Raw genomic sequence first — 24,464 nt, forward strand, 5'->3', positions numbered from 1 at the left:
GCTTCCTCACTGCTGCTGTTTAGAACACTGCAGTATGTACTTGCCCAACATGAAGTTGTACTGATGTTAACAGCTGTTTGACAGTGGAACAGACTCTCTCAGAAGATGGTGGATTCTCTTTCATTGGAGGCTTTAAAGCAAAGATTGCCATGGAAGCTTTAGCTGAGATTCCTGCATTGCAGGGGTTGGAGGACGATGACCCTCGGGTCCCTTCCATCTCTACAATTCTATGATTCTAAGTGCTGACCATGAAATTTATGCTAGATGTGATAGACTCATTTCCTTGGTTCCCAAGAAACTTAGTCATATCTTTGGTGGCAGTCTTATGTCGACTTTGCTTGGAGTAAGCCCCACAGAACACAGTGGGAGTTACTTCTGAGTAAACGTGTACAGTGGCACCTCTGTTTACGAACGCTTCAGGTTACAAGCTCCACTAACCCGGAACTAGCTGCTCCTGGTTGCGAACTTTGCTCCAGAATGCAAATGGAAATCACGTGCCTCTGGTGCACGCACAGTGGGAGGCCCCATTAGCGAAAGTGCGCCTCAGGATAAGAACGGTTTCAGCTTAAGAACAGACCTCTGGAACGAATTAAGTTCGTAACCAGAGGTCCCACTGTATAAGGTTGGCTCTAGGTTGGCTCCCTTGTGTTTTTGCATTCTGTACATTATTTTCAGAAATATTGGATATTCACACAGAAATAACGAGCAGCAATGTGAAGACATTCACACCAAAGTCAATGTTTTTTGTTCATTGGTCAAAATGGGAATTGGTTGAAATGTCATACTGACACTGATGACCTTTCATACCTCTGGTCTTTAGAACTGCGCATGCACAGACACTCTTGCACAAAGACAACATATTCATCACCAGACCACACTTAAAGCACACAAACGCTCCACACATGCAGCCTACATACACACATGCCGCTAACAAGCACTCTCCACACATAACGGCACAAACACCCCTACTGCCACCTCTCAGTCATAGCCTGCAGTGACAGCAGTTTCCACAGCACTTCTGTGGTGACAAGTAGAAAGCCGCCACCATTGCAACTGTGATGATGTGGCGCAGGGCAAGGGAACCATTGTGACCTGGTTAGAGAGTTCTGGAAGCAGGAAGGGGTGCTTCTATCTGTTCCAGTGTTTTACGAGCAATTGTGAAACATGGAGCACTTTGGTACGCACCCTCTTGTTTCTGCAGTACTCAGAAGCAGCTGAAGCCACCACTGAAACAATAAAATGGGCAACACTTTTCAGGGAACTGGCAAGTAGTCAGATATAGGTTAGCAATCCAGATTGGGGCTGCAAGTTTACCATACCTGCTTTAGAGTATTATTTTAACACACATCTATGTAATCCATGCAACAATGTGATATGCTGACCAAAAGACTGCACAAAACTTCACATATGCTCTTCCATAAGTCAGTGCACAACGCTTAGGGGATTTTACAGTACCAGGTTTATTTATTTGCTTATTTGTCATTTTTCTACTCCTCCTGCCCTGCAATAACATAAAGACCAATCCTACCCCATCATACTAAAAGATGATCACCAATACTGGCTTGGAATACTCAATTCCATGATGGAGTTGAGACACGGATAAAAATGCTGTGAAAATGCTTTTTTTAAAGATGTTTTGAAAAATATATTGTATTTGCCATAAGCTCACCATCGCCATCTAAGTGTCACATTTGTATAATGCAAATATAATGTTTTAAGTGCGCTTTAAATGCACCTGTATAGCTGAGTCCCATAACTGACAATGAGCCAAATGCTTTGGTGAACAGGAGCGTCTTTGCCTGGGGAGAACATTCCCCAGGCAGCCATCACTGGAAATGCTGGTATCTAGAGGCATTCTATCTCTCACCCTAGAGGTAATATGTAACATTCTATAGTGGCTGGTCTAGAGGGACAAAACCCACCAATGGTTTCGAGAGTTTCCTGGGTGGTGCTGGGGCAGTGGTGACATTGGGGCCACAATCACAATCTGGCACTTCCACCCTAGCATCCATGCAGCCCTGGCTATGCCAGTGCCAGCAACAAAAGCTATAGTGAGGGTAGGGTCAGGAGGGTGGCGGCTCTATGGCTCTGCTACACTACACAAACCTAATGGGGTGTGCCATTGATTTCGGTGTTATTTTCATACAACTAACATTTATTGGATTAGGTCCTTATGCATTCCCTGTTTTGAGCAAAAACAGATGCCATGATTCAGGACAAGTAAAATGAGGGAAATGATAGTTTGCTGTTCACTTGTCTGATTTCTGTTAAGCTAAATTTTCATAAAGTCTACTTAAATGGCAAAATAAACTTTACCACTTTTCCGCTACCAACCTCTTTACTTACACCAGGAGAGCTTATTTTGTGTTACAGCCTATGCTACTATTTTAATTCCCGCCCCCTCTATCTTTGTCTTTTCTAGATCAAGTTTTCGGTTCCCCTTTGCACAAAGTGTGTGAACTTGATGGCGCCACAGTCCCTAAGTTTGTAAAGACGTGCATCAAAGCTGTTGAAGATCGAGGTGGGTAGTTTGACCGTCAACATTCTTTCCCCCATTCCGTAAGCTGTATTTACAACTGAGACTCTAAATTAATATCTCCAGCTTGCTCATCAGGGATGCACAAGAGTTAAAAATTATGCTTTGGTACAACTGTAGCTGCATAACATTCCATCTTTCTTTCTATCATTTAGTTTCCATGTCTTTCTCACAGCGGAGATGCAATGGCATCTTTTTTTCCCTGAGGAGTCCCCAGCATTGCTCCAGTCCTGCAAAATATATGCCACTAGTAATAATTTCCACAGAAGTAGCCATGTTAGTCCACTGTTGCTATATAAACAGAACTGTGGTACCTTAAAAACTTCTTTAAAAACCCTATAATATGGGTTAAACTTTCTGATGAAGTGAACTGCAGTCCACAAAATCTTATGCCGCAATTAATTTGCTAGTTTTCAAGGTGCCACAAAACTATCTGTTGCTGTAAGTCACTATAGTAGGCCTATTGTAATTTGGGTATATTTGTTCTTGATTACTGGCATAGCTCAAACCCATATTGTTTACCTGCTACAATGAAACTTTCATTTCTTTTGTTCCTTTCTTTCCTCCTTCCTTCTGCAACCATATATTCTTCAGCCTTTCCTTTCCAAGTGTTTTTCAATGGCAGATGGGTTTCCCCCCCCCTTAAAAAAATTAAATTGTAGAGAACTGCAAGGATTTGTTTGCATCATCTGTAAATGTTTAACATTTTCAGGATAATCACATGTACCCGTGTGTTTTTGAAATAAGGACATACAGTCTGTATTGAGACTCTGAAATCAATAGAATCACACCAACAAAGCATCCATAAGCTTAATCACAAAGTAAAATACTCCTTAAATCTAATAAGTATCTGGCACGTTTATGACAGATGCAGTAATTGGTGTACCATTTAACCTGGAAATCCATCTTTTACATGTATGAAAGAAAGGCATTAGAGGCTGTATCAGTGAAGCTTAAGACTTCCACTCGTGCAGTGGAACTTCTTGCCCTATTCTCCTCCCATGCCTTCTATTCTGGGGGCTCCCTCAACCCTCCAGAGCAGATTGGAAGGGGTGTATGGTGGGCCTGTTGTACAAGTGGAAGTCCTTGCATGAATAGGATAACTTTGTCGGATACAACTCTAGGGAAATTAACATTACCAGGATATCAAAAGAATTATCAGTAGTGTAGCTTTTGGAGGCTATGTATTTGAAGAAAGATTTCTTTAAGATCTGATGTTTTTTGAACTGGCTGCTGGAGTTATCCTTTTATGAGCATTTTGATCCATGGCAATTAGCAGGTGATTGTTTAACTTCATGCCATTAACATCTTCACTTATTGATTTCTGCATATCTAACCACTGGAAAAAGAGGCTTTGGTAGTAGTGTTTTTTCTGGCTGGAATGCTTAAACTAGGGATGAGGACACTATGGTCTTCCACAGGTTGTTGGACTTGAGTTCCTATTGACCTCAGCCAGCATGGTCAGAGATGATGAAAGATGTAGTTCAGGAACATTTGAAGGACCACAGGTTCCCCATCTTTGTCCTAGTGTCCCTTGTAGGTGTGAATAGCTAAAGAGAAGCAAAATGTGGAAAGAAAATGTGGATGCCAATTATTTAAATGTAGGAAATCCCATGTGTTTTCACAATTTTCAGAATAGGCTTATGTCTTTGTTTCATACTGTGCCAGATATTAAAAAATACTGTCACCTATTTTGGAGTTCTTAAGATACTAGTGCCCCACTTCCACGTCACTCAGCCCTGTTAATTACAAAAGGACTAACCATATTTTAGTGCAAGAATGCTAACATTAACAACTTGTTGCTTATACTCGTAAAGAATTAGCTGCTGGAATACTGCCTTAGGTTTGGAGGGCATGTGATGTCACGTTAGGCAAATTATGGTAAATCCCACATATTTCAGAATAACTGCTTTGTGGATTAAACTATTAAAACAATTTATTTAGAGGTGCTTGCAGTTCTGTGTGTGAAAAGTGGCTGGATGGGAACAAAGTTATTTGTCAATAGTGTTTTATTTAAGGACATGTTATTACCTTTGTCCTTCATGCATATGGAGACCTTACAATGAGCTATTTGTCTATCTTGCCCAGAATGTCTACATTGATTGGCAGCAGTTTTTTGTAACCCTGCTAATGGAGATATTCCGAGATGCTGGTAATGGAACCCGGAAGCTTTTTATGCAAAGTATATACATTACCATTGAGCTATGGCTTCATCTCTAATCTTTACATTGTACAAAGAAAATATGGAGATAATGGTAGGCTGCCTTTCAAGGTTATTGCAAGCTTTCTCAACCTTAAGTTCAGTTCTCCCAAATCTTACATTCTTTTCTTTAAAAAGTGCACACACAATTTCATTATACATTTTCATTTGCCTTTCTCCTAATATGTGCGTTTTTTGCAATTTCCCCTGATGTACACTTTTTAAAAGTCAGTTTCTCCAACGTGTAATGCAGTTTTTGTATGTTTCACTAATACATTTTGTGTGCACTTTTTAGTTGGAGAAATGCATCACAAAATCCAGAAAAGTGTGAAATTCAAAGGATGACTGTGCTTTGGTTTGCTTACTGGCTCAGCAAGTATGAATTAAGAAAGTTCATATTAAAATGCAAAGTGATCAGATTCCCACCCAACCTCCCATCCTTGGTATGATTATAATTCTGGTGGTATAAGAAGGCATAGGAAAGCATATTTTCGCTAAACCTGCCCAGCAGAAGTGCATGATCTAGCTTTGATTTCTCGCTTCCTGCCACACACACAATACACAGAATTGCAACTGCAGCAGGAAGGGAGAGAGAAGGGGGGGCACAGGAGGTTGGAAAAGGTGGGGGGAAGAAAATAAATCTGGCAGGACGATAGCGCACCTTTACATTAAATAAAACAATGATAATTGAATAGATTTTTGCTGTATGAAAACTGTATTTCTCTTTTTCTCTTTAATATAAAAACTATTGTCACTGGCACAAAATAGAACAGGTTTTTTTGGGATTATTTTACAACTGCAAAGGGGAGCAGGCTTGCCTGGGGGGCAATGTTTGATTTCTGTGCTTCCTTGCTTTTACTAACTGTAACCTGTAACCAACATATGGCTTATGCTAGTAGAGATGTAGTAGAGATGTAAATATTAACCAATCTCAGTGGCATGTGATTTAGAAAACAACAACCACATTTTATCACTGTATTTATGACTTTGGAGTTCATATACAGTTTTCTATCAGCATGGACTTGGATTATGATTCCTTTGCATTCATTTCCATTCTGTTTACTCAATGCGTTGTTTTCCCTAAATTCTGGCATAAACTAGCACAGGACGGCAGTAATTTATGTGAAGCTAAATCCAATGTTTATGAAAGCTTCTGATGACATTTTAGACTCGGGTTGGTATTAGGAAGCAGCATGTGGAGGTGCCAAGTCTCCCTGCATGGCTGGGACTCAACAGATTTGAAGCCCTCCTCCTAATGGCCAGATCTGCCTTCAGCCAAGTTATTCAACTGCAGAGTCATGGGAAATACTTATGTACCAATTATGGAAAAGGCACATTTAATGAAAACTGTATGTTTACTTCCATAGTCTTAGTGAGATGGCCTAAATGCTCCACGCAGAATCTGTACACATCTCTGCCCCATCTACACGCTATAACTGTATTCAGAAACTTCAACACATTTAATTTAAGTTGAAGCATTATTTTTATGAAGAGCCTCCCTTAGAAATCTAACCTTAGAATGAGGAGGGCCAAATAATTTAAAGGTATTTCAAGGCAGTCGTGCCAGTTTTTGTTTGTGCATTTGTTTCCATTTAACAGTTGAATGGGGTAATTCGGCTATTGCTTTGTAGAGGTTCTTATAACACTCAGTGATCGGGGGGGGGGGCATTGTTTATATATCAAATGCTATCATGTGAGTAAGCAACAGAACGCCTCAGGCATAGCATTCAATGGCATTGAATCAGTTTAAATTCCAATAATTTGGCTGAACGTGTTTGTGGGTCTGGCTTTTGCAAGTTTATTCGTCTAAACCAGTGTCCAATCTAGCATGACATACTCTGTGTTCCGGATGCAACTATAACTTATACAGGGAAAGTGTTACGTCAAGAGCTAAGGATGATAATGAATTGTTTGTCCGCTGTGGCTGCATATTATTGAGATGACAACACATTTCTATTTGTGTAATATAAGCCAAAAATCATATGGGGCATAATAAAATAAAATTAGGTAAAGGACTTAAAATTTATTGGTCAGTAATTTCAAACCAGTCTGGTCAATAAACGTATCTGCATACTCAGGGTTTCATTTCAGTAATCTGCTGTAATGGTCTTCCAGTTATCTCTCACGACCTGGATTACTTGTACTTTTAAGTATTTAGGCCCCTCTATGAATTCATCACACAAAAGGGGTGCCATGAGCACAAGAGGGCAGGAGTACCTGATGGCTTTCCCCACAACATCACATGGTTTCCCTGGCACCACCTCACATGTCCTTACATAGAGCTCAGACATCTGCAAATGGGAAGTCTATGCACATAGATTGTGATGTATGTAGGCTTCCATGGGATGAGGAATGCTGTACTGGCATGGTTTATGATCCCATGGAAGTCAACATTCATGGGCTACTAAAAAGAGTGCAGAAAAGTAATTCTGCACATGCTTCGTAGTATTGCAATGCAGCCTTGTCGCTATAAGTCAATAAAGTTGGTGTAGTGTAGTAGCTCAGAGTGTGAACTGGTAAATTCAAATATTTATATTTATATTTATATTTTTCCCATGTTAATTCACTGTTAATTGAATTCAGCTGTGAGCCATGTAGGGACCATATAATTATGCAGTGACCAATCAGGTGCCTCTGCAGTCCCACAAGCAGGGCTCAAAGGCAGCAACTCTCTCCTGGTGTTGATTTCCCACGACTGGTATCCATTGCCTCTGAACATGGAGATTCCATGTAGACTTTGCTTATGTGGATGCTTGCCTCCAGACATGTCATATTTTGGAAATAAAGTGCTGCCTAATGTGGCAGATTATCACACTGAATGCTTTAGTAGCAGAAGGCTACAATTCTATAATTTCAACTCAGTGGGACTTTCTTCTGAATAAACATACTTTATTGCTCTGCACAGTCTTTGTGGTCCCGTACAAATTGATCTGGTTTAGACTGGTGCAAAGGAATGATACCATTTCATTTAACTTGGGATCCCTCTAATGAAAGCTAATGACACTCCATGTTGTCTTCTATTCCCAAATCTTTGCTGTCTATGTTTGCAGGCATGAAAGATTTATTAATCATTGGACATTGCTACACTGCTGATTTCCTTTCTCAAGCACAAGATGCTATGGCAGGAATTATATACAAAATTGCATATTTGACTCCATGCCAAAAAGTCACCCTGAGATCTGTAACGCTGTATAAAGATTTAAGAAAGACCTTTAGTCCACTTCAGAGAAGGTCCCTAGCTTTAAAAACTTTTATCTCTCAACTTTCCTTCTTAGCAGCTGTTCTATTTTTTTGCTGTCATTTGTTTGACAGCATCCAGTTATAGGTTCCGATGTCTGTTTAAAGAAACAAGGAGGCTGTTGGCTTTAAAATCCCCTTACTGCTTGTGTGTTCAACATTTTCCCAGGCTTTTCTGCATAGTTTGCCAAGCAGAGGGACTGACCTTTTGTAGCAAACCCTTTTTCATTTCAAAATGCTCACTTTGATTTTTGTCCCATTTTATGCTCATTCCAAACTGTTTACAGCCCACTAAAAATGACTGTGAATTATATGTTTGTGTAATGGGTTCCTTTTGTGGTTGGAGAGGAATGTTTACTTTGTGCAATTAGTTATCTTTGGGTAGATTACAGTGACCTGGAAAAAAGGGGGCTAAGATTATTATGGTACCTTAAGTATTTCCTTTTGTTATCTCCTGTGGCGGTAGTCTAATATGTTATCTACTGTGCTCTGAACTAATCACGTCATACGGAGCAGAAGATGAGAGCTTATATAAGTATTCTTTTGTATCACCTTTAAACATGAGAAAAATTAAATCTCAGTTTCTTCTCCCATCCTCCCCCCCCCCCCAAAAAAAAAATGTTATAGGCGATTTGGAGTGCTTAACTTTTGTGTCTTTTAGGCTGGGAACAGACGATAGTGTATAAAAGAACTGAAGGCGGTTTGAAAAAGGCGATGCTGCTTGTGATATGTACAGTCATTCCTGGTAAATAGGTTTTGCAGTATTGTTTCATAAACTTGCAGAAGATGTCTGACCAGCTGTGACAATGGTACAAAGAAATATGTAGGGAAAGTGAAGCCACTTTCAAACCACTTTCACCTCTTTCAAAAATCAGTGTCTGTCTTCATCCTGAGTCTCAGTCTCAGAACGTCTAGCATAACATCACCACAATTCTGAAAGCCTGATGCTAAAAGACTTGTATTATATTATCAAATGCTGCACTTCCATCGTATGAAGCAGTGGTGTCAAAAGATCTGTCTCATGGGCAGCGATGCTGTCAATAGTGTGTGTCAACAGGAAGACCTGCTAATGGTGAGACTCACCATTTCCAAGAAACCCTCATCACTATTCTTTGGCATTACAAATTTTAATTAGCAGTTATTTAATCATTTTCAACATTCTCTTTTTACTCTTAACACAAACTGTCTCTGAAAGTACAAGGTACAAACATTTATCTGATTATAAAATGCATCGCAAATAAATAAATTGACATGGATCCAAACTTGGCATTCTGCAACCAGAAGGTCGTCTTACGTCCATGGAAAGTTTTTGTTTGAGCAGAGGATCCTGTTGATATAAAGGGAGAGATTACTTTTGCCAACTATCACTTCATCCTGCACTCTTCCCCCAATCCCAGAGGCCCTGTCAGCTCTCCAGAGCAGATTTTCCAAGGGCTCTGGGGAAAGTGGGTATCTGATGGTGAAAGTGGGAGAAATTGCTTTTGCAGAAGCAAAGGTCGGAGGCCCAAACCATCAGGTTTTTAAAATGCAGCATACCTCCACTATAAATATCCAAAGGAAAAGATATGGCCCTTTCCCCCAGCAGATATTTATAGATAATTCTTAAACAAAGTGGTCATATGAGAAGATGAAAAAGAACATATTAATGAAGTTTCAACATGACTGGATTAACAGTTGAACTGTCCAATCCTAAGCATGTCTACTCAAGTAAGTGCTTCTGAATACTGTGGGGCTTACTCCAAGGTAAATTGAGTTATGTATGATTGGAGCCTTAATCTGATTATGCTGTAGAGGACTCCAGACAAATTATGCTGTCCATCCATATTATGTTATATTGTTGTGATTTGAAACCTTTCCACCAAAGAACTCTGTCCCTGATTTGTACCTAGGGATCTTTTTGAAATTCCCCAGTGAATTCTGTAACATATCACTTGATCTAGGGGAGAAATGGCTATATGGAGAAATGTCAGAAATAGTATGAGGAACAAAATGACCATGCAGTACTGGGATAGATTTCAGGTATAAGGTTGGTGGAGGTGAGGCTGCATTTTTCTGTATAGACTAGGAGTCTTACATGAGCAGGATAAATTATGTCACAGTCCTTTAATATGTCCCTGAGAGGACTAGGTGTCTAATTTACAAAACTGTCCTTTCCATAAACTGGAAACTAAAGCTAATGTCACCTTTAAATCATGAAAGAGTGGAAGAAAGGAAGATATTGCCAAAAAAAGAAAAAAGAATGACAAATTTTCTAGCTGTCTGAAGATTTTTCAGTAAATCATATTTTACACAGCTTTCCACACAATTCAATGCCTCTTATAAATTTAGTGCTGCCCTAAGGCAAGTATTTTTATTTTTTTTGCTCTGATCCTATAAAAGACTCCTCAGACTTCCTGTCTTCCGGGTACTTTAACCTATAAGTTCTCTGTCTCCTTTACAGTGGCTTGACACGCTATCTTGTGATGACTGTAGATATCATTTGATTACACTAATATGTGGAACTGCTGTCACTGGCTAGCTTTTCATACTTTTTTTTACGATATCAGTTACTAGACAACAGAAACTGTTAATGTCACTTAAAATGGTAGCCGCTACTTGCTTTCCAAGCGTCAATAGTGTTAGGCATCCATATTACAACAGGTGTCACGATGTCTCAATTTTTGTTCGTTTCATTGCACTATTTCCAGAGCCTGTTTGTGGCAGTGTGGTGCCACAGCCCAAAAAGCATTTCAGCTGTAAAGTGAAATATTTTACAATAAAGTAATATTGTTTGCAGAATGGTAGGCACCTATGTTTTTAATTAATTTAAATATATGGGCTAGAAAACAAATACGAGAGTCCATGTTCAGGATTGCTCACCTAGAAAAAATAATAATCTAGCAACCAGGTGTTATTGAAGGGAAATAAAATAATTACCGAAAGGCTGAAATCTTCAGCTTAGAATCCCAGTGCTGGTGGTGCCATCCCCTTTGCTGCTGTTCCAGCAGTACCATCACTGATTGCACCCCTTAATTTCCAATGTCTGAATAGTTAACTGTGTCTCTAAGAGATTGTTCTCAAGAAGGGCATGGTGCATTGTGTGAGCTACCACTCTCTGCTTATTTTTGGAACATTTTCTCCTCTACACACCACCCTTTTCATTCTAAACACATGACTTTATCCATAAATTTGAAATATATACAGATATGGGGCTTTTTACAAGTTAATTTGCTAACTTCTTATCTTTTGCTATTGCTTTTTAGCAACACTTTCACTAACATTTGTCTCTTTTCCCATGCCTTCAACTTTATATAGTGTTTCCAGTTACCTTCTAGAACAGTGCCCTGAAAGTCTAGAGATCATGTTGCTCTGTGAGATGATCTGAGCTCTTAGTTCTGCTAATTTTGTAGCATACATTCTTTCCCACTTTGGGATAATCTATTATACTTGGATCCAGGCATGCACTAAAAGCTAATACTTCATGAAAAATGTGCATTTTGTACTGTTTAACTTTTGATGAGATCCTTGAAGTCTTTTATGATTCTGTCTTGTTCCAAGAAGATTTCTACTCCTTGTTTTTATATGTGTGTAAAAGGAAGAGGAGCAAAACAAAAATGATGCATGCTATTTTAGAAAGACCTTCAGCTATTCAGTAGATAGCTCACTTTTTCAGGGAACATTTTTTTGGGGGGGGGGAGAAATATACTTCTTATCAGCCATTGACTTTATTGCTCTGATGAATACAAACGATAATTGGCTAAGCACATTCCAAGCAATTTTGACTTGGAAGTTTGTGATATAAAAAGATCTTTGCAACTTCTGAGTAGAAATTAGGAGCAAATGAATGCAGTGCAAATGTCTTGGCAGTGATTTCCCTAGGAGTTCTGTCTTCTGACTCATTTAATCCCGCTATAGCCACCTTTCTCAGAGCAAAAGCCAGTTAATAGTTTTGTGCAAGGTCCAAGTTACAATTGGCTCAGAGGGATATTTTCTCTGGGGCCTCTGTGTCTGTGAAAAAGCCACACTCTGCGTCAGGTTTTTTTAAAAAAAATATCAAGAAGCATCAGGAGGAAACGTCAAAAAGGGCGTAATGCAGAAATCAGCGGGGAAACAGAAAAGGAAAGAGGAAAACAACATATTACGGAGATATAATTTGAAATTTATGAAGAGTAGAATGTAAGCTATGTTAAGAAAATAATAAGAGGACTACAGGAAAAGCCGTTGAGGCAGTTGCCATCTTTGTCATAGTTACCTGATACCTGCCTCATTGACTAATTCGTTCCAGAGAAATGTATCCCATGCTAGTAAAAGAAAGCATTAATATGCTAAGCCTTGCCAGTAAAAACAAGTGGTTACTGCCTGTTCAGCACAGTAACATTTGCTGTGACAGGACTAAGTTCATACCTGGGAACACTCCAGTGCTTTGCTGGCATTGCAGAAGGGAGGCGTTTAACTCCACTGGTCTTTCTTTCTTTCTGTCTTTCTGTCTTTCTTTCTTTCTTTCTTTCTTTCTTTCTTTCTTTCTTTCTTTCTTTCACATTTAAAATAAGCCTGTTGGTAACCATTTAGATTAAATACGCAATATTCAGAAAGAGACAAATATTGTTTGCAATACCAGTTACAAACATCCACAATGTGTGCCCCCCCTTTTCTTACAGTACATTGTGAATCTCACAGCATACATCTACATATGTACAAATGTTTCCTTGAAAAACTAAGGCTAAAACCATTTACTGGTTAATACTCTGACTAAAAATTAAGCAGGCCTCTGAAGTTGCTAGCTTATGGTTCATGAGCAGAATCTAACCCAACTCTGGGAGTGGAAAATAGTACTGACCCATGTGTAGGTAATTAACAAAAGAATCGGCTGGGCATCTAGATTAAAAACGCTGGGCTTTGCACACCCTCCAGTGAGAGAGAGCCAACAACAGAGTTAAAAAATACTTTCAGTGTTTACCAGCAGCATAACATGGAACCTAAGTTGTTACAGGTAAAAATGATATAGGCCTCGTGCCTTGTTGTGATAATTGTTCAAGATCGCTCACAAAATTCATTTAATTCTGCCTAAAGCAGACGTGACATTAAAGATGAGATTCAATTTAACACATCTATTGTTTTCTTCTTTTAGCAATAATAGCAGCAGGGAGCCCTGAACAAGATGGGGGCCATGATCTATGGGTTAACCCCTCCCCCTGAGCACCAGTCCCTCCCAAAATTGCCCCCCCCCAAACTGTTGTTTATCTCAGCAGGGAATCTTCCATTGGCACCAATAAAATCCTTTCTCCCAGGATTAACAGGATTAGCACTGTGGCCCCATGGCCTTTTCAGTGGTTGTTTTCCGTTTGTGGAATGCCCTCCCTAGTGGGGTGTGTCAGCTTCCTTCATTATTAACTTTCAAGGGAATTTACAAAACATTCCTGTTTCCCCAGGCATTGGGTGGCTGGCAGCCATGAGAGTACTAGATGAAATAATGGTTTAAGTTGAAATTGCTTTCAATTGTATTTTTTTATAGACTATTTTAACTGCTTTAGTTGTTTTGTGTTTTAATTATGGATGTGTTTGCCACCCTGGACTCCTTTGGAAGGAAGGTTGGGATATAAATTCAATAAGTGCACACAGGTCCCACTGTCTAAACACTTGTTATACAAAAAAAAAGTCTGTGTGGTATTGTAAACAAATAGCCTTAAACAAGCCTTACTTTTTGGGTTTTGCTGGTCCATGACCAGAAAGCATGGGAGAGATAAGACAAATAAGAGCATTTTTGCCTCTCTCTTGGGAGAGATCAGACAAATAAGAGCATTTTTTGCCTGTTGCCTTTTGCAAAGTTTCAGAAGGTTCTCTCCCCGCCCCCCACCCTCATCATTTTGAGCCCAAATACCATGGTCAGGAATGCTTTAGAAATTATCCCATAGGAATCAATGGAAATTGTCGACTTGTTGTGCATCTTACAAACAGTTTACTGAGTATGCATTGTGTTTGGTTACTGGGACCTGTGTGTAATAATAATGCTGTTGTGTAATTTTGAGATCTGGACTTGATGCTCTTATGGCAAGCCCGTCATTTAAGGTGAGCAGCTATAAAGGAGGACAGTGTAGCAGGTTCTCCACCTACTAAAATCTGTCTTCCATGGAAGGGTTTCATTTGTTCATTTTAACTTTATCCCTGTAGCAGCAAAGTGCTGAGTCTCACAGGTAGGGATGGGCAAGAAATTCATTTTGATGATAAACTGCCTAATCCACATTCCTTGAACCGATATGCAAAGTAAACTGAACTTGCCCTGCAAAATTTGTACTGAATTTTGTGATGCAGTTCTCCAACCAGTACAAAAATGCAGGTGTGGGGGGAAAATGTGTATTAAAATGCATATAAATGCAGTGAATATAACACCAAGAAATGCATTTTGTATGGAGAACTTGCTTGCAAAATCATGTATATTAGTCAAAACTGCATACAGAGATGTCTATAGTTTAATGAGGAAAATTGCAAATATCTAATGTGGAAAACTGAATTTAAAAATGGGAAAATGTGAAACGGAAATTGATAGTTTGGTCTACCCCTACTCATGAGTTAAGTTTCAGGGTAATTTCTGGAGTATACAATAAATATTTTGAGGGTTGTGTACTCTCTGGATGGCAAGAGCAGAGGTCCATGGTATTGTCCACATCCACCTACCCATTATAAATCCCTACCATACTCATTCACCCACTTCCATGTTCAAAGATCCTTCAGTGGTAACCACATCTGCAGTCTGGAAATAGTCTGATGAAATATATATGGCCACAGCCACATCATTGGGTCACATATAACCAAGCACTCCAGGATTCAGCCACAAGCCTCATTTGATGCTGGAATGAGAAATCTGTATGTAGCTTTGCCTACTCTTTGTTATACAGATATTCTGTTTCTTTCACCTGTGAAATAAAATCACACCAAAATGGCATGGAAGAGAAAGATACAATTTGTGTCTCCTATTACTTCTGTTGATATTGTTTGAAGGGGGTTTATTTAAACTGATAAGATGTTCTATAACATAATAGACCTTCATTATACATACTACTAGCATTGGGGCTGCAGTGGCACCTCTAAGGAAACTTGCATGGTATAGTAAGAGGAAGCTTATGTGTCATTTTTGCACTGCAGAAGCCTTTACATTAACTTGGATAATTGTCAACGCAATTGAGGAAAGAGTAGCAAATCGGAATCTAAGACTTCTATATACTTAAGATGCAAAAACTTTGAAACTGAACAGTATGTGTTTGTGAATGTTGGCTTGTACATAGACATCTTAGTCCCATTGACCTCAGTGGAAAATAAGCTTGCTCTGAAATGACTCAAAGTTGAAAGAAACGTGTTTCCTAAAGAGCTGCCCAGAGAAGCCACTAGAACAAAAATTCTCCCAGCACAAACTATTTCAGGGTTCTCTAACTTTTGTTATTGCTTTGAGCTATGCTTCGGCACATAATTTGGCAGCTGAAATGTTCTTTCAAAACCTTACACGTATGTCTATATATTTCTCAGTTGGTATGTGATCCATTTTTTTGCTTTAACACTGGGTTATCAAGTGTGTTTCAGATACAGAAGTGGATACCCACAAATATTCATCAACAGCTACTTTAGTTTTGTCTGTACTCCTTACTATTCACACCGTAGTCACACGAACTATTCACATAACCTCCTTAACAAAGGCCAAGCACTCATCCCCTGCCATTCATATAACATATTCATTTAAACCATGTATACCTCAGCAAGCCAAAGGCAGATAACAACACATGTTTAGACAGTAATTTAACAATTTCTAAAAGTCTGACAACAATAAATATATCAAAGCAGCCATAAAATTTCAAAACAGCAGGGAAAATAGATTTTTTAAATACTAACACAATAAAAAAATCATGTAGTCATAGCAATTAATACCACCTAAAAAGCCAGTCATTCATGACCTAAAACCGCCAAAATAAGTTTGACCCTCCTACAGAGATGGTGAGGTGGATCTCCCACATCAAGGAGTTCCAGCATTTGGGTGTAGCCACTAACAATCCTTTTCCTTGGTGCCAACTAAGTGTATTTCTGTGGATTTTGAGACATGGTGGATGAAACATTCATCTCAGAATCACTGCCTCAAAAGTCCTCCCTCTTCACATGCAGTCATTCCTAATAGCAGCTCAAAGCATCTTTTCTTAGGTCCTTTGCATTAGCAGTGTAACTATTGCACATTATCACATCATGATACCAAGCAGCCAATGTTTTCAGGAAGCTCATTGCAAAAGAAACAAAAACCTACAACTCCTTCATCCAATAGCTAGAGCAGTTTCAAAGACTGTGCCCTGCTCTATTTAACTCACAGGGTTTTCAAATTAGTTTGGGGAAGGAGGGGTTTATGTGTAAAATCACTGTCTGCTGATTTACATGTACTGTACTTTAATTGGGTCACCTCTTTCAAATTTCCATTTATATGATAATTATCCTAAAACACCCATAGACTAGTTTCAGCTTCCTATTTGAGTATCCTTTTGTATGTATGCCTATGAAGACACACATTAACCTTAAAGGAATGCTATCTGAAGTTCCACTAAGCTATAGCCTGGCTTAGCATGATGTGCAAACCATGTTATTGGGACTCCATAAAACTGTGCCTTCACTTCTTCCAGGGCTTTTTTCCAGGGGGGACTCACAGGAAATCAGTTCTGGCACCTCTCAGGTGGGCATCATTGTCGTTCTAAGAGAACTGGGGAGGTTCTCATGGAAAATTCTGGCGTTCATTGAAAATGCCCTCTTTGTGTGCTACTGTCTGGAAGATGCAGCTCTTAAGCCATACAAATGAGAATATGTTACAGCTGGCTTTTACTAGAACGGTTTGCACTCTCCTTCAGTTGTGTAGCCAGCAGGGAGTTGTCAAGCTACATGTGTTTTCAAACTTCTACCAGTTAAATCAGAGATCCAAGTACAAAACGCAGCACTCAGGGGTATCATGTGGACCTCGGCAACACTCTGGTGGGCTTGAGGATCTGTAAAGAGGTAAATGGATTACAGAGACACATACATGGAAAATATTCCTCCATGAGAGATATAATCTAGCATTTTTAAATGTTGCTTAACTCTTTCAGGGCATTAATCTGTGACAGAAGAAGTAAGAGGAGAGATTTATTCTCCTGCTTTTTGCAATAAATATCAGTCAGCTGTGCTTTACTGCTGAGCTGTGTGATTTTCATAGAGAAACAGGCACAACTGGAACTGAAGGAACCTTAACATGTCCTTTTCACTGTCAAAGGTATTTAGCTCCTCTCAGCTGGCACACAACAAATCCCCAGCTAGTGGTTATATCTCACTCCTGTCTGAGGTATGCCTGGTTTCAATCTGTGTGTGGTCAGAAATTTAGATTTTTTTAAAAAAAAAAACCCTCAACGATTTAACTATTTTTACCCATGCTGTTGTAACTTCAGCAATGGATTATTATAATACACTCTAGAGACTCTGAGTATCATTCAGAAAGGCCTCTGTAGAGGTTAATCATTTCCTCCCTCCTAGGATCTACAATGGCTAACAGTTGGTTTTTCAGTGGAAGGCCAGATGTTACTATAACACACTCAGTGACCTCACTGTAGACCTGTCAACATTACCTCTTTGGAAATTAGATTGCCACTGTTAAAACTGATTGGTATCCCAGTCGCTCTGAATCTTGCCCACTGCTTCAGTTTGTTGCTATCTTTTGGCTTAGCAACTGAGCAGTATTACTTTCTTCACTGACGATTTCTAAATAATCATATTGTCAACGAAGAGGAAAACTTTCTGCAAGAGCTAAGATATGAGAATAAAGCCACACTTCTTGCTAGAGCTGAGTCCAAGCTAAGCTTTGCAAGAGTACAATTAGACATTGCGTGGCAGAAAACAGCAAAGAGTTCATTGCACTTGTTCATTGCACTGTACTGTATTGTTTGTTGCAAGATTTACTGAAAGCCAAAACTAAAAGTAAAAAACCCCCACATGCACCCACTCACAGTGACTCCTCCCCAGGAAGCAAGGCCTAACATATGAAGATAAACAAACTGGACAGGGCAACATTCTGAGATTTAAAAAATTGGCCACAGCTTTGATTCCAGATGTAGGTTTGATTTGGCTTAGACATTGGGTGTATGTCATCCCTCTCAGCCCCCTAGTGGAGGGCTGACACATGACAGGGTTGAGCCTAGGATTAATGGGTCCTCCATGAGACACAGGTCTACATGGATGGCCTTCCCAAGCTACTATGGCCCCTCTGCCACATGCCTTGGCTTTTGGACAGACTTCTGACTAGACTCCTCTAATGGGGTCCAGTTATTTCACTGTTCAAAGATGGGGGTGGTGCACCACTTTACCCCCACATGATGTTAGACTAAAAGGGTTCCACCCAATGCCTTGACTGCCAGAGTTGTGACTATTGCCATGGGGAAGGCAAAACCTGCAAGAGGGGCTGGTCTGTTTGCAGGCAAATTCCTTCCCAGCTTTGAAAACAGCAACCATTATAGAACCACAGCAAAGCCAATAAATGCAGTGCCCTAGGAAGGAAAAGGTTAGCATACAAAACCCATAGCATTACTGAATCAGGTGGGAAGAGAGGGATGTTATTTGGCCGAGTACAGCCCCTAGGGTTGGGTGCAGCTAGCCTTTATTGGCTGGGGGCGGACTGGAGTGAAGCCTGCTCTCCTCTGGTCTGCTCACCAGCCCCATCCACTCAGCCTAGCCAGAATTCAAATGGACGGGTGGCTTGAAAGCCTGCCAACCTAAGCAGGCAGCCCAGGAATTCCGCAACTGCTGGCTTTGTGCATGTGAAGACTGGCTGCATGCACTTTCTTGCCCCAAAGCCATGGGCTTGTACCTCCTTAGCTGTGCTTCTAAGAGCAGTTTAGTGGTTGAAAAGCTCTCCATGCCAATGGTAATAACGGAAGCGGGCTGCAGGTCCTTGGTGTGTTAAAAATAAGCAAGGGTGTTCCTATTTTCATTTAGTAAATGCTGGTGGGCATGGTTGGTATTGTTGGCTAGTTGTGTTCGTAGGCATCACAGTGGTTGTGTTTCTCATGTCTTTTTGACTGTTTGCAAAATAGCTCAGTGGGCTGTTGTGGACTGGTGTACATGGAGCTCATTGACCGATTCTATAATGTTGAAGAATCTGCACTCCTGTCTTTATACATTCAAAAGTGGGACCATAGAAGCATACTTTTTTTTTTGTTAGATTACGGTGGACTTGGCCATGCAAGGACATACTAGCTTCGTACCAAAGTGTTTAATGATTTGTTAGTGTCTTGAGGACATAATTTTGCCATTAAAGCATTATCTCAAAAGGGATTAAGCCTGGATCCTTGTTATGTTAATATACACTATAAAGTAAAAGAAAAACAAAAAATTGTCTTAAATTCAAATTGCCATTCCTGCTCTACCAAATCGCTATCATTTATACTTTTTGTTTAGGCTCAGTAGAATGTTATGTTCTTCCTTCATCATAACACTTGGTAATTTAAAAAGTAAATGGAAATAAATTAGGTGATAAATATTTTTCATTAATAACAGTAGATTTTTAAAAAAGAATCTTGTCTTTTTGGTTACACCATAGAACTTGTCTTCAGCAGTGTGTTCATTTGAATCATCCAATTTTTCTGCTGTGTGGACCTCAGACAAAACAGATCAAATTCGCTGCAACATCTGACATCTAGATGACAAGATTTGTAATCAAACTGTGGATGTTTCCTTTTTTAAAACATGCACACACCTCTACATATCTTAAAGGAAATTCTGGTTGCTTTTTTTTTTTTGTCTCCTTTTGCTAAAAAAGAAAAGAAAAGAAAAGAAAATTCTAAAGGTTTTGTTGAAAGAGTAGGATTGCTTTGTTTCTGATCCCAAGATGAGTGAAAGAAATGTTTGAGAAAGATCACTTTACAGTGAGATTCATACTGAAATGTGATGACTGTGATTCAAGCCAAGCCAAAAATTACAGCTCAGAATTAGAAGGGATAGACATGGCTTGGGAATCCATTTTCCCACATTCCTGAATCTCAATCATCCCAGCTAATGTTTAAAAGAAAATAGAGTGGGAAACAATGAGGTCATTTTGTTTGGCTACAAAAATTGGGGAGTGGGGGTAGAGAAGAGAAATAAAAATCCGAGAAACAAACTCCCCTAACTATAAAACATAGCACATATCTTTATCAGGGGCAACTGCTCATTTATAGTGAAAACGCCTCAAGAATGATGGCACTTTCATGGCATAATCTTACATTTTTTAAAAAGCTTCAAAGTGTATGTTTTGTATTTTGTCACAATAAACCTTCAATAGAAGTCTTGCTGACACCACTATTGCTAATGTTCTTTTTGATTCAACTGAAAACTCGCTTTGCGGAAACAGTGGTACATAGCAGAAGTTAAATTAAGACCTAGGCAAAGTTGATTTGTATATTTTAAGTGTAAGTCTGCATGCTGATGAGCAGTGTACTGTTTAAATTCTGCTTTCTGGATGGCCGTCCTTATTCCTTGTTCACTGATAGCTAAGCAAACATTCAGACATCAAGCAGTGTGGAGAGGATCAAAGAAATTTACGTGACTTATCTGTACACTGAGGATCAAAATATAGCTATTCAAGCTACAAGATTAGGGACAGCCTTATTTAAAAGGAATAGGGTCTGTAACAACTCTATATTCTTACTAGCTGAAAGTGCACAGCAATGCTCAGGAATTTTCAGAAACTAAAATCTGCTGAGTCCTGCCACTTGATCCAGGGCCCTGACCAGACCTGGGGAACACCTGACCCAGATCCAGTCCTGAATCAATCATGGGGTGACACTGCTGTTTAATTAGAGCTTCTAAAACCCTATGTGGTCAGGAGGAGGTATGGGAAGGAGGTGCTTCATCTGCTCCCCCCCCCCCTTCTCAACTGCACTGCAGAGAGCAGGAAGGTTGAATCCTATTGGGCGTTGCTTCACCAATGTGTTCCCTGCTGGCATACACAGTGGGTTCTGCCCAATGGGGTGTGTGTGCGCGCCATCGTACACATGTGATGTCATGTGCACAGCGGGAGGAGGCCCAATGGGCTTAGTAGAATGTTATGTTCTTCCTTCATCATAACACTTGTTAATTTATATTACACTTCCTGCAATATAACCCATAATCCACTGCAGCAGGCATGGGTTCCACATGAGGCATGTAGAAGTGTTTCAGCAGAAGTGTCTCGATTAAAGTGGAAATGTTTAAATCTATAAGGTGTGAAAACTGTGACCCAAACCCAACAACATTTTTAAAAGAAATTGCTTTACACACACACATTCTGAAAAGAAAAGAAAATTAATTCCTATCCTTGATATAAGCCGGAAAGCTTATAAGATTTATGGTGGGAATGAGCTACAACAGCTGCATTTTCCTTGACTGAGTTTCTGAACACCGTTTGTATTACGATTCCTGGTTTTGTGTCCATCCTATTCTAAGCTCCTTAAAACAGAACAGGGAGGGAGAAATATTGATATTCTCTTGGGGGAAGCCAATGATCTGTCTCAATGATAAACACCATTTTGAAACATAAGACGGTCAGCATATACTAAACTAGGAGTCGGATTTTATTGCAGTGACTATGCGTTATTCCAGAATGTTCTTTGCCACTAAAAGTTAATGCTATCCCCAAATAAAATGTTAAAAACCTTTGAAAATACATTTGTTTTATCTCTCTCTCTCCCGCTCTCCCCACTACCCCGACAAGCATTTGAAACCTACCATGAAGAAATACTGACAGTAGAATGAGGATGTTTTTGTTCTTGATAAAGGTGCTCTTAGAAGTTGAAGTTGTTTTCTTTGAAAACTGTTCAGAAGCTCAGAACAGAATAATGTTAAAGGCAGAACATCTTTTTTTTTAATGCTCTCACACACACACACACACACACACACACACACTTGGCCTAAATGTATTTCCAAAATAAGTAGTTTCTAATCCAGCTGGGATAATGTGGTCATAAAAAGGATGTCCAAATCCACCAATTTATATTGGTTTGGTTTGGCTTGACTTTCAAAGTATTTAAAGAAGAAAGTCTATGGCATGTGTGCACTGTAATTGGTGTATAGTACTCTCAACATTTTCCTCAGTCTGCCATATTGTGGAGTGCCCAAATAAAACGCTAATTGGCTGTACTTTCACTCATGTCTTCAAGATTGCTCTTCAAGATACACTATCCTTCAGATTAGTATAGTTTCTCATATTCAATTTATTAACAGTACCAAAGGTTTATGGAGAGCTGCTAATTTTAGACTTTCATTAACCCTTAGCCATACTGAATGTCTCCAGATGCATTCATTTAACCACATTGTCTAGAGTAGATCTAGTCAAATTAGTTAGATCACTCTGCAGTCAATAATCTGAGGAGTTTGTAGTTTTGGGCCATGTATGTACTGTAAATGAAGTGTGGTGTAGTGGTTAAGAGCGGTAGTCTCATAATCTGGGGAACTGGGTTCGCGTCTCCGCTCCTCCACATGCAGCTGCTGGGTGACTTTGGGCCAGTCACACTTCTTTGAAGTCTCTCAGCCCCACTCACCTCACAGAGTGTTTGTTGTGGGGGAGGAAGGGAAAGGAGAATGTTAGCCGCTTTGAGACACCTTAAAGGGAGTGAAAGGCGGGATATCAAATCCAAACTCTTCTTCTCTTCCCTCCCCAAGCAAATTGCCACTTTATAATTTAAGTGAAATTAAAGAATGCATTGGCACAGGGCTGAGGTTAAAGTTAAGGAAGTTCCCTGTTTAACTAGGACTGGAACCAAGTGAAAAGTTGGCTGATGAGTTTTGATTTAGAACCTGGTTAGCATTCAACATAGTTAAAGTCAGTGCTTACTGGTGTATCCCCTGACTGATCATAGTCCAACTGAGGAAGTTTCCTCTGGGAAGAGATTGTAGGGAAGGATCACATGATCATTTGCCTGCTCCTAATTTCTTAATGTACCTAAGAGATACAGGAGTATTGTTTCTGTATAGCCCTTAAAGTTTGCCATAAATTGTACAGCAAAATCCCAAAGCAGAGCTGCAACTCTGCTGGAATCTGTACATAGAGCTTCTCTAACTCCATCATTCAGTGGAGATGAAATTCCACACATGATTGGGGGGTTTTCTCATTTTGCCCAAAGTTGTTGAGCACTTTTTTTTTTTGAAAACAACAAAAAAACAAAAACAAAACATTTTTGAGCTATTTTTATGGAAATCTGCCAAAAGCTAGACTTCCAACATGGGATTATGGGATTTTCCTGGACATTTCAGTGATTCCTGCCTGGACACTGTTTCCAACTGCTGTATTCCGGATGTATGGCAGCCGTTTTTACATGTAAATAGCTCCCAAACCGGCTTTTTTTTGAAAAGTTATTTTGTCCATAAAGCTCAACAGCTTTTCTGTCCGGATTTTCACTGTTTGAAATATGGCAACCCTAATACAAGGAACTTCTCTTCTGTTTATTTGAATGTGGAAGTTTTCATAGAAATGGAATGGGAGCTACGTGTATATCCGTAATCCACTCACCTTCAGGCAAATACTGATTTAGACGGGGGGGGGGGGGACTTTTCACCTTGAAAGGCAAATAAAACAGAACAAGAACTTTGTGTGACTCTGTTTCATCAACAGAATGTTTATCAAATAGTTCACTGAAGTAAAATTTTCTCTATAGTTTAGGACATTTATATTTTCTTGACAGACATCTTAAGTATAATACTCGCACAAGCCAATATGAAATATGTTTTCCTTTTTCAGGTCTGGATGTTGATGGAATATACAGAGTCAGCGGCAATCTGGCAACGATACAGAAGTTGCGATTTGTTGTCAATCATGGTAAGTGATTCCTTCACCCTGGTAATGTTTTGTTTAGTACTTATCTGTCTGAAATGACAATACAATGGATTTTAGAAGCCGTGGTACATTAGTGGCAGAGAATGAAGAGTGGCATTTTGCAGAAGAGAAATGTACAGAGATACTGCAAACAACCAAAATATGGGTTGGAAGAGAGAAGGGGAAGAGCAACAGTCATGCTGTAAAAGAAAATAAGCCAGTAAAAGTATTGGGGGGGGGGGGAGAGAGACAACAAAAGGAGTGAGGAATTAAAATGTGACACCAAATTTATGCTAAAAATCTATGCTAAAATATTAGACATAAACAAAGAGAAGGCCTACAAGTCTAAAGAGATATGGAATAAGAAAATGAAATAGAAATAAAACAAAGACACTTGGGAATGATGCCACAGGAAGGGAAAGAGTAATAGTAAAAAATGTGCACTGATTCACATCAACAATTTAATGATTCTATGCAATACTACAAAAATAAGTCTAAAATTATGCAATAGGTACAAAAGCCAACATTAGATTACCCAGAAAGGTGCATTATTTGACTCATGAGAGCAGCAAATAAACAGACTGTACAATGGTGATGGGATAAAATCAGGCTAAATCCTTATGGACAGCAGCAGGCAAGGGTTGGCATGGCGCTGGGGCCAAGATCACATCAGCATTCCGCAAACCCCATGTCGATGGAAT

At 39.5% G+C, this 24,464-nt stretch overlaps 1 protein-coding gene across 8 annotated transcripts in view; it reads left to right on the forward strand.

The window, feature by feature from the left end:
• Window positions 1-24,464, forward strand: part of ARHGAP15 (Rho GTPase activating protein 15) — a 380,707-nt gene that overhangs the window by 227,036 nt on the left and 129,207 nt on the right. For all 8 annotated transcript variants that reach the window (XM_028745310.2, XM_028745307.2, XM_077935836.1 and 5 more), the window contains 2 exons: window positions 2,423-2,521; window positions 23,689-23,766. In XM_028745310.2, the coding sequence (XP_028601143.2) occupies window positions 2,423-2,521; window positions 23,689-23,766 (177 nt within the window). The remainder of the gene's footprint in view (window positions 1-2,422; window positions 2,522-23,688; window positions 23,767-24,464) is intronic.

The sequence above is a fragment of the Podarcis muralis genome, chromosome 1 (genome assembly GCF_964188315.1).
Source record: "Podarcis muralis chromosome 1, rPodMur119.hap1.1, whole genome shotgun sequence".
NCBI lineage: Eukaryota > Metazoa > Chordata > Lepidosauria > Squamata > Lacertidae > Podarcis > Podarcis muralis.